The 9951-nt window shown below is 37.2% G+C and overlaps 1 protein-coding gene across 3 annotated transcripts; it reads left to right on the forward strand.

Moving 5' to 3' along the window:
* On the forward strand, nucleotides 1-9157 carry LOC149834382 (protein WHAT'S THIS FACTOR 1 homolog, chloroplastic-like). 3 transcript variants are annotated; one of them, XR_016432531.1, is made up of 4 exons: nucleotides 1-280; nucleotides 369-2034; nucleotides 2183-2327; nucleotides 8445-9157. XR_016432531.1 is itself a non-coding variant. In XM_090010090.1 (3 exons), exon 2 carries the CDS (start codon nucleotides 696-698, stop codon nucleotides 2031-2033), a length of 1338 nt encoding a protein of 445 aa, XP_089866216.1. In that variant the 5' UTR covers nucleotides 1-280; nucleotides 369-695; the 3' UTR covers nucleotide 2034; nucleotides 2183-3818. The 3 variants fall into 3 exon arrangements, 2 of the variants coding, with proteins under 2 accessions (XP_089866216.1, XP_089866217.1); XM_090010090.1 differs by lacking the exon at nucleotides 8445-9157 and having other exon boundaries at nucleotides 2183-3818; XM_090010091.1 differs by lacking the exon at nucleotides 8445-9157 and having other exon boundaries at nucleotides 143-280; nucleotides 536-2034; nucleotides 2183-3818.
* Nucleotides 9158-9951: the final 794 nt, after the last annotated feature.

Genomic DNA, 9951 nt, shown 5'->3' on the forward strand with positions numbered 1-9951 from the left:
AGGTTAGCTCGTTGTCTCTCGGTTAAATCCCAATTTTCTCTCTCTGTCTCTCGGTTTCTCTCCCCCTTCTCTCTAGAGGTCTCTCTTACTCTCTCCGACGGTTTTGGAGGGGTAATGGGTTTGGAAGCGATGAGGGTAAAAGCCCTATAAGATAGGGGCCTGATTAGGGTTCTGAAAACCCTCAACCAACAGAACAGGATTAGGGCTTTTAGATCCGAAAAGAGCAGGGTTATGAAACCCTCAAACAGAGGACAGAGATCAGATTATTTGTATCCAAATGGTAAAAACATTCTGTTCACACGCATATTAATATACGATGTTATGCATGTGCATATGTGATTACAAAGCTTGATTATTTTGTTTTTTAGTTTGTTTTTTTTTTAAATCTGTGCAGCCACGCATGCTGCTGTGTTTATGTGCATCTCAGCAATACAGAGACAAGGCATACTTCTGCATCAATGTCACATGAGTTCTAGAAAAATCCGTATAGGGTGGTGGTTTTACTTATCTGTGGGTGCTTCTCCTGTGATTACAGGTCCAATGGAGTAGGGTTGATGCAGTAAGACAAGATATTTAAATATTCCCATAAATATAGAAATTGAATTATAGCGGTTTTGGCCTGAGAGGTGGAAGTTAGAGTCTTTTTGAGACATATCTTTTAACAATTTGGGGGCATTGCTCATAAAAATTTAACAATGGTGCTCCTACGGTCCCAGTTACCTCATTTTGCAAACAGGTTGGCCACAGCTAATTTTCAGGAAGGTGGGTGTTTGTTGGTATCGATATTTTGTCAGGTCTTGCGCTTAGACAAACGTTTCATGACCAGAGGTAGAAGGGTACAGGAAAGGAGCAAGAATAAGAGGGTTCATGAGTTAGAAATTGCAACAGAGAAGTGGAAGATTGTTTCAAAGGTGATGTTTGTCATGGAGATTCTAAAGAATGAACCTGAACAGATCGTGACCTTGCCAGAAATGGAACGGTACAGGAAGCAAATAAATTTAAAGAAACCACATAAGATATCTGATTTTTTGCGAAAATCACCACGGCTGTTCGAATTGTACAGGGATCGGAAGGGTGTGATCTGGTGTGGGCTCACACAGAAAGCTGAGGAACTGTTTCAAGAACAGGACAGGCTTCAAAATGAGCAGAATAACAAATTAGTTGAGTATGTCAGCAGATTTTTGATGATGTCAGTTGATAAACGGCTTCGGGTGGATAAGATTGCACACTTCAGAAGGGATCTAGGTCTGCCAGATGATTTCAAAAGGAGCTGGATTCATAGTTTTCCAGAAAATTTCAAAGTTGTTAAGGATGATGATCACGTAGAGTACTTGGAACTTGCATCATGGAATCCGAAATGGGCAGTGACAGAGCTAGAAAAGAAGATGACAGCAGGAGACTTGGATAGTCCTCCTGTTCCGGGATTGTTAAGCCTCCCTTTTCCACTGAAATTTCCAAAAAATTACAAAAAGGTATTCAGATATGGAGGAAGTATCGAACATTTTCAGAACCGGACATATCTCTCTCCCTATGCAGATGCAAGAGATCTGAAGCCTGGCTCATTGGAATTTGATAAGAGGGCTGTCGCAGTTATGCATGAATTATTGAGCTTCACTCTTGAAAAAAGGCTGGTTGTGGATCATTTGACTCACTTCCGTGAGGAATTCATCATGCCCCAGAAGTTGATGAGGCTACTTCTCAAGCATTTTGGTATCTTCTATGTCTCTGAGAGGGGTAAAAGGTTCAACGTATATCTAACTGAAGCTTATGATGGCTCTGAATTGATTGATAAATGCCCCCTTGTTCTTTGGAAGGAAAAACTTCAAAGGTTCATTGGTTACAGAGGTAGGAAAGGAAGGATTGAGATGTTTGATGAGCACTTGGAGGAGGAGCACAAGGACGGTTTTGAGAAAATTTTGAATGAAGATCATTTGGACTCTCTAGAGGATGCTTCCCCAGGCGGACGACCAGATGATTTCGAGATGGATGTTGGAGAGATTGAAAAAGAATATGATTGTAATGAACCAAGTTGAAGTAAGATTTCTACATATTTATGTGCATATTAGATAATTTTCAAGCTATTTCTGAAAATTTTCTCTATTTTCTCTTCTCATTTTTCAAGAATCCATGTATAGAAACGTGTGTTGAATTCAATAGGAAAATCTTGTTTTTTTTTTTGCAGATAACAAACAGGAAAGGATTTTCTTTCTCCATTGATCACGTGCAACATTATGTATAAGAAGTTGCACAGTTCAATGCATCGAGCCCATTGAATAAAGAGGAAAAGAAAACAGAAATTAAGAAAGTCAAAAGCAAGGAAGAATATAGTAAGGAAACATATTTTTGGTGAAGATTCTATTTGCCTTTTCTCCCTTGTAAGATTTATAAGTCTAGTTATATGATATTGATGACCTTGAAATATAAATCATGAGGACCAGCATGGAGATATTAGATTATTGACACCAAACGGTTTGTAGGCTATAATGGATTACAAACTGTTTCTAATATCTTCTAGGTCTTTCTCCATCATGCAGAATGACAGTCCACATTCATCACAGGTATCAGCTTAGGATAATTCATCCATTTAGAAGAAAGATCTAAGCACTAGATTCCTGTACTTGAAAGAATTTGTTTTCTTCCAAGAAAACAAGAAAATAAAGCAACATTTTATTAAGTGTAATCTAGTAAGACATGTAATGACACGTGAATGCACATCCAAAAAGATGAAAAAAAACATTGAAGGAAAATAATGCAAGGAGACTAATGAGTATGGTGCAGGTGATGTCATCCCCCCTGGGGCAGTCACTGGGCTCGCTAGCTGCGGCCCTAAGGAAACTAAAGTACAATGCATGATCTCATTGTAAGCAGCAAGTTTCTTTAAGGTAGATGATTGTTGAAGGCTTGTTTGTTTCATTCAGTCAACAAATAGTGGCAGATCATGAAAGGTACCATTGCTTCAATCACGTTCATTATGCCAGGAGAAATGATCCAATATCAGGATATAGGTTGAGCTGGGGCAGTCAATCAGGGGGATGAAGATTGGAAGAAGAAATGCTAGTAATCGCCTAACAAACATATTCTAATCATATTTTTGTTAACTAAAGGAAGATTTTCAATGGAAGATCAAAATATACCTTTCTGGGTGCCTGTGCTAGCTGCTCTTCTTTAGTTGGCTTATTGATAGAGATCAATCGATTATTCCCAGGTGCTTTAACATTCCCTTTTTTAAATTCTAACTATTGATTTAGTAAGGAATGAAGATGTTGACTAACAGTAGCAATGAATTTTTCTATTTGTTAGATAGCTGGACTACAGAAACAGAAAGAAAAGAAGTGAATTAAACCTCGACAAAACTTGGAATAAGGGTAGAATGAATAGGGTGAGAGCAGAGAACAGCAATAGAAATGCAGTTCTAGGTTTGAATATTCAAGATTAGATAAGTTACTTAAGTTAAATGATATTGAAATAGGATTAGGTATAGTAGTTTTAGAACCATCAATGATTGGTGAACTGGTAGATCCTTTTGCAGCTCCTTTAGGTACTTTTTTGGTATTTCAAATACTCTATATAATACCTAATAAGTTATTGGATGTTCTTTTAGCAGTTTTGGTACCAGTGGGATTATTGACAGTACCTTCCTCGAAAATACGCAAACCGTAGGAGGAACCAAGTCTCATAAGTGAACTCACAATAAGAGACTAAAAAGTGGGATTCTTTAATAGTAGCAGAGCACCTGTCCAAAATGAATGAAGTGAAACAACTGAGCGAGCTGTGCTTGTGTTACAGAGAGAGAGAGAGAGAGAGAGAGAGAGAGAGAGAGAGAGAGAGAGAGAGAGAGAGAATGCAATTTATATACATGATAATACATTACAACAAATTGTTCCGCCCGTTCTTAAGCAACTTGGATAAATTAACTGAATTTGATAACCACAAAATCCCTTACCAACATCTGACAAACAAGAGGCTCACACAGTCCAACAGGGCAAATGACAAGGACCTGGGACATGAAGGCAATGAGATGTATATACCAAATTCGCTCCCCCATGTACAAGCTCAAGATAGGCCTGGATGGATGTTAAGGATATCTACAACAACAAAAATCTAAGGGATATTTATATCATGACTTAGTACCCCACAACTGAAGAAAAATGATCTCTTGAAAGACAAAGCTTAATAGGTATCATCATTGATAGAGCCAAGTATCAAGTCTTTCACCAACCCCATGATACTTGCAGATTTATCCACTATCCCAATCCATCAAACTTTGCCATAATTAGCTAGCAGTAAGAACTGCCTAAAGATGAAATATATATTCACATGGTTAACTTGGCTTCGACCAATGGAAGTATTTTAGCCTTGCCCTTCCTAAACGTTGTGATCAGCATGAGCATTGTTGCATTGGTGTAGTGGAGTAGCAGTAGAAGACAACTGGAAATGGAACTTGTGAGCATGTTTACTTCTTGCTTGCTATCAATTTCATGGGAAGTGGCAGGAACCATCATTGTTGAAACTTAAAGGATTATCCTTAGTTTCACCAGTCATCTTGATGGCTTCTATCTCTTCCAGCAACTATAAAAAGGCTACATGTTAGGCTGCTAATAAATAAAGTGAAAAAGAAAGAGTGATGAATCGGAACCAAGAAGAATACCTGCATGAGTAGTTGGTGGACATGGTTGTGACCATAGTCACAGATAGCGGCAATATTTTGAAAATATCATGATATTATCATGTTATGTTCATTAAACGATATTATAGGTAAAATATTGTGATATTTTGAAAATATTGCCAAATTGATAATATCATGATATTATCAATTATTGTTGCTGTTTTTACTTATTTTCTACATCTTAAAGGTGTTTTTCTTCTTTATTTTGTATTTTTACTTATTTCTTTTAGTATATATGTATTTTACTAAACATGATATTTTCTTTTTTTGTTTTTGTTTTTTTATGCCCTGAGATTTTCCCAAGTTTTTTCGAGATTTATCACCTAACATATAATATCGCGAGAAATAGCCTCACTGAGATATAGCCGATACCGATATTTGTGAGTCTTGTGACTACAGCTACTGATGCTGTAGGGCTCTTTTTCTGCCTCATCTTGGAGAACAGGCAGTCAGTCTTTATGAACAATATTCACATAAAGGCACCTTAATACGTTGCTAAGTTTTAGACAGAAAAAACAATTCACGAGCCAAGTACTAAATAGAAAATTGCTGTTGCACAATTTTATACCTTCACATTTTCTTCACAATGCTTGACAACAGACATAATGCTTGAATAACGACCATGCACCAGCGTGTATGCCCATAGCAGAAGTTTACGTGGGATACTGAGATCAAGAATGTAGATACTAGGCACAGGAATATTTTCAGTTCCTGGCAATGATGAAGCCTGTGCTGATGAGACACTGTTGTGTACAGTTTGATATCAGAGGGATATGTTCCACAGTAGCTATCACGGTAGAAGTTGTAAGCAGATCTAAGTAAAATGGCAGCAGTTTGCATATTTTCTGCCACTGCTTGCTTTATTGACACATTCTTGATTTTTGATAATGCCTGGCTTCCTTTCGGTTCAAGTTCTTTCTGGTGAACTGGGCCGTCAATTGATGAACTCCAAAGTTCACCCTCTTGTATATCAACATAAAGCTGCACGTTATTGTCTGAAACTATTTGCCTCTTGATGAGTATGGGTCTATCTGAGCTTCATCAGAAGATGGTGTGATTGAAGTCAAGCTGGAAATAATAGAGCGACACCAAGCTATGGATGCATGCTTACAAATTCTAGCGCAGTTGTTATTGGCCAACTTTGGGTTCTTGAAACTCTCTCGGATTCTTTCATTTATTCCTTCAAGTGTGTCAAGCCTCATATCAATTTCCAAAGAATGTATGTATTGATGAATATAACTGCCACAAAATGTGTTGGAATGCAAACCATTCATATAAGAGAGTTAATGTTAAACAACTAATAAAAGTATGCATTCACTTGATTCACCTGTAGAGAGTACTCTCTGAAACCCCTGAGCCAGATGAAGTATTCAGTTCAGGTAAACTGCTTATCTCATTCCATATGCTTCCATTTTCAATGAATACATGGGATAGCCTCTCCAACATACCCTCAACAACTGTGCTGGAACTAACTGCCTCAGCTTGCTGGATGGTGGAACAGAGGGCTTGGATGTATCTTCCAAGGGCGACTGGAACTATATCTTCAAGACACAGAAAACTGGAGATGGGAAAGTGAAGTTTAGACATGTCTGTTCTTCACATATAATTTCGTTAAGGGTCTAAGATCATAGGTGCATGCATGGATACATGTGCATGAACATCCATATTAGCTGCACATGTGTACTTGTGCAGATAAGAGAGGTTTATTACTTTAGATATACGAGATATTAAGCAGAACTAAACAAAAGGAGGGCAGAGATATAGAGCCATTGATTATCCTTTTGTCTGTACTAAGAGGTGTAAGCTCTCTCCAGAGTACAGAAATCCCCAGATTTTTCTAACAAATAGAAGTGTATATTTTCGAATTCAAGTAATGAAATTATGAGAGCTTTCAGGCAACCCAAGTTCCAAACCCTTTTTGTTGTCAACAAGTCCAGGGGTTCTTCGCCTGGAAGAAGAGAAATGAGACTGAGCTTCTATGATATCCTTAAATAAGAACGAGTATCTCATCAATACCAGCATCAACAAAACCTAGCTCATTTTCTCCATCATTATTTTGATTTGTAGTCTTTGTCTAACAGGAAAACCAAATATAACTTGCTTTTTTCACCATGCCATCTATCTCCCACATATAAATGGTGAAAGCAGAACGATATGACTTGAAACAAAATGAAAGTTCCTCTTTTGCTCATTGCAGATCTGCACTATTACCCTTTCTGTAAAGCCCTTGGGCAAGCATATACCTTGCTTTGTGGAAATGTTTGAATTCCCCTTCAACACAGACTTCAAGAACTGATAGGCAATCAGCATGTAGAGTTTCCCATGCCTCTTCTAACTATCACAACTCAATTTTGCCTTTTTCCTTTTTTCCAGATTTGCTTGCACAGACTTCTCATTTTTTCTGTAGATGACTGAGGAAGACCTGGATCGGTTTCACCTAACAGATTAAAGAAGGAATCTTTTGCTGAGTTATGAAAAGCTTGTTCAGCAACAACCTGATCATAAATACTGTAGACAGAAGCTTTCTCAAAGTGCTTCATAGAGTTCTTGCAAAACATGGTCCAAGTTGCATCCTTTGTTGGTAAAACAATCCTTTGATCATAAAACGGTACAACATTCTGAAGGCCGTCATAATACACGAGAGCTAGCAATTCATGCATCTGGCCCTGAACAAACAGACAAAAGCAGGACATCAAAGAATCCGGAAATCACAATCAGATTTGGTTCAAGTGCAAAAAATGAATATATAATATCAACAACCACATTAGATGGACTGTAAATTTGTACTCTATTATTAGAAAGATAACCTGCTGAGCTGGAGTTGTAGCTAGAGGAAGATTCATCAACAAACACCTGTCTGCTCCTCTTCGGGCTGATCTCTACCCTCTGAGGTAACATAGTTTGCTTTCTCCATTCTCTAGCATTAATATGCTTGCTTCCATCATTCAACATTAAGTCTACTTCCTATTACAAATCAGAAGTATGTCATGTACAGAAGAAAAATGATAAAAAAATTAAATGCTTTGAATCATGAGTCCAAACTGAATAAACAGAAATTACTGGCTCTAAACCTATATCACTTTGATAAGGATTCAAGAGTGGATGCACGTAGTATGATTTGCTAATTTTCGAAATTAGGACACAGGGACATGGCATTACACACACATAGATGTATTCATATATGTGTGTGTATATAAAACAACAATTTTAAATCACTACATTTAGCATTTATGAACATCAAATAATGAAACTAAGTTGAAATTAAAATGTAATTTAGTTGATGACACATTTTAAAAGAAAAATAACTCAAGTGAATATGAAATAAGTAAAAAGATCACTGGTTTATTTGCCTGCGAGATTAAAGTTTAAATTCATTTTTTCTTTCGTTTTTTTCTTCTTCAAGCTATTTTGTTGACTATATCTGATCGGAAGCTAAATTAGTGCTAAAATATTGTGTAATTCGTATATAATTCAAGTATATCCTGCTCTGTTTATCCCCTCTCTCTCTCTCTCTGATATGTTGATTTCACCTCCATCTCCTGCTTATCTCTAGAGTTTCATGATTTCATGTTTTTCTTCTTCTTTATCTTCATTTACCTTATGTTTCTTGAGCTATTTAAGGATTATAAATCCTATTTCTGTTTGATCGATGTCATTTCTCTTATTAAAGGAGAAACATTTATGTTGACAGCAACTTGTGAAAATGTGATCATACTATTTTTTGTTTTTACTCTATCATAATAGCTTGATAATTATGTTCATTTGATCTTATGCATAGGTTTTTCAGACAGTTTTGAGCTAGAGTTTGCCAAAAAGCAGAGGTAGCTTGGAGGCATTAAGGATTTTAATTTGCTGTGCTTATTTTCTCTCTTTTTTTTTTGGAATTTTTCAAATTTCTTTTAGGCGTTAGGTCAGTTCATCACGAAACCTTGAAGTTCTAATTCAGATCAAACATGTTCTTTATTTATTTCATATGTACCTTTTTTGGTCTAAGACTGAGTAATATATGTGGATTGATCATTTTTACTAAACTCTCTGCAACAGCATAGATTTTTTCAGTAATTTTAGTTTAGTAGATTAGTTTAGAGAAAGTGATTCTTCTTGAGTTTGAACAGGAGGATTATTGTTGCTGCTTGTGTATGACATATGCGTGGACTATTTTTGATGCTTCAATGAGTTTGTGTTTGGAAAAATGAGATTCATTGGATTTTCTGGTGGTTTATTACTGGTAAGAGCAGCAAGTGACCAGGCGTGCATTTGGATGCATCTTAAAATTATGATTTCATGACTTTCTTGCTAAAAATAGCAAATCTGATTCATGCACCAAGGAAAGAATTTTCATTTCTTTGTCAGAAAGATATGTAGCCATGAAATTAGGGGTGGGCAACGGCCGGGCGGCCTAGTGGGCCAAGGCAACCTGGCCCTCCATGGTCCGGATTTGGGTCAAGGTTTTAGGTCCTGATCTCTTAGCTAATGGGCCTGACCTAAGCTAATTAATTTCTTAGTAATATGAAAAATAAAAAGATTAGCTGACTGCATAGTAGCTTGGTAACTATTATCATCACCTAATTAGTTACATTAATTTTATGGAATCTATATACATAATTAGTTGGGTACATGAGAAGTTATTGATTATTACTATTTACCTAATTAATTGCATTACTTTTGTGGAAAATAGAAGGATAATTGGCTGGGTGCATGAGACTATTGGTTTATTTAAGAATTAGAGACATTTGAAAGTAATGTACAAATGAGTTTGGGGAAGGGCTGAACTGACCTGTTAAACATTAGCCCATTGGGCCAATGGGTTGCTCTTCAAACCCGAGCCCATTAAGAACTGAGTCAAAACCCGGCCCATTAGCAATGGGTTGGATTTGGTTCAGACCAAGTGGAACCAGACTTGACCCTGATTTTCGGGTACGGTGTCGGGTCCAGATCCAAGTTTAATCGGACCCATCATAAGAAAAATCATACCTGGACCTGATAAGAACCCGGATCCTGATTTGTAATCATTTTTATATTGAAAAACTGTGGGTCTTAATCAGAACTCAAGTCGGGCTGGGGTCTGGTATAAAATTTCACAAACTATACCCAGATTCATATATTAATTGGGCCCACACCCGAACCCGATAGGGTTTGGTACAGGTCAGGTCCGGGTAAACCCGACCTGTTAACACCCCTGCTTAAAACCTGATGGGCCGAGCCCTAAATGGGCCTGGGCCGGCCTGATGCCCACCTCTATATGAAATAGGAATGAAGTGGAGCAGAATGGACCGGTCGTAGAG

The sequence above is a fragment of the Nuphar pumila genome, chromosome 6 (genome assembly GCF_984573655.1).
Source record: "Nuphar pumila chromosome 6, dmNupPumi1.hap1.1, whole genome shotgun sequence".
NCBI classification, from domain to species: Eukaryota; Viridiplantae; Streptophyta; class Magnoliopsida; order Nymphaeales; family Nymphaeaceae; genus Nuphar; species Nuphar pumila.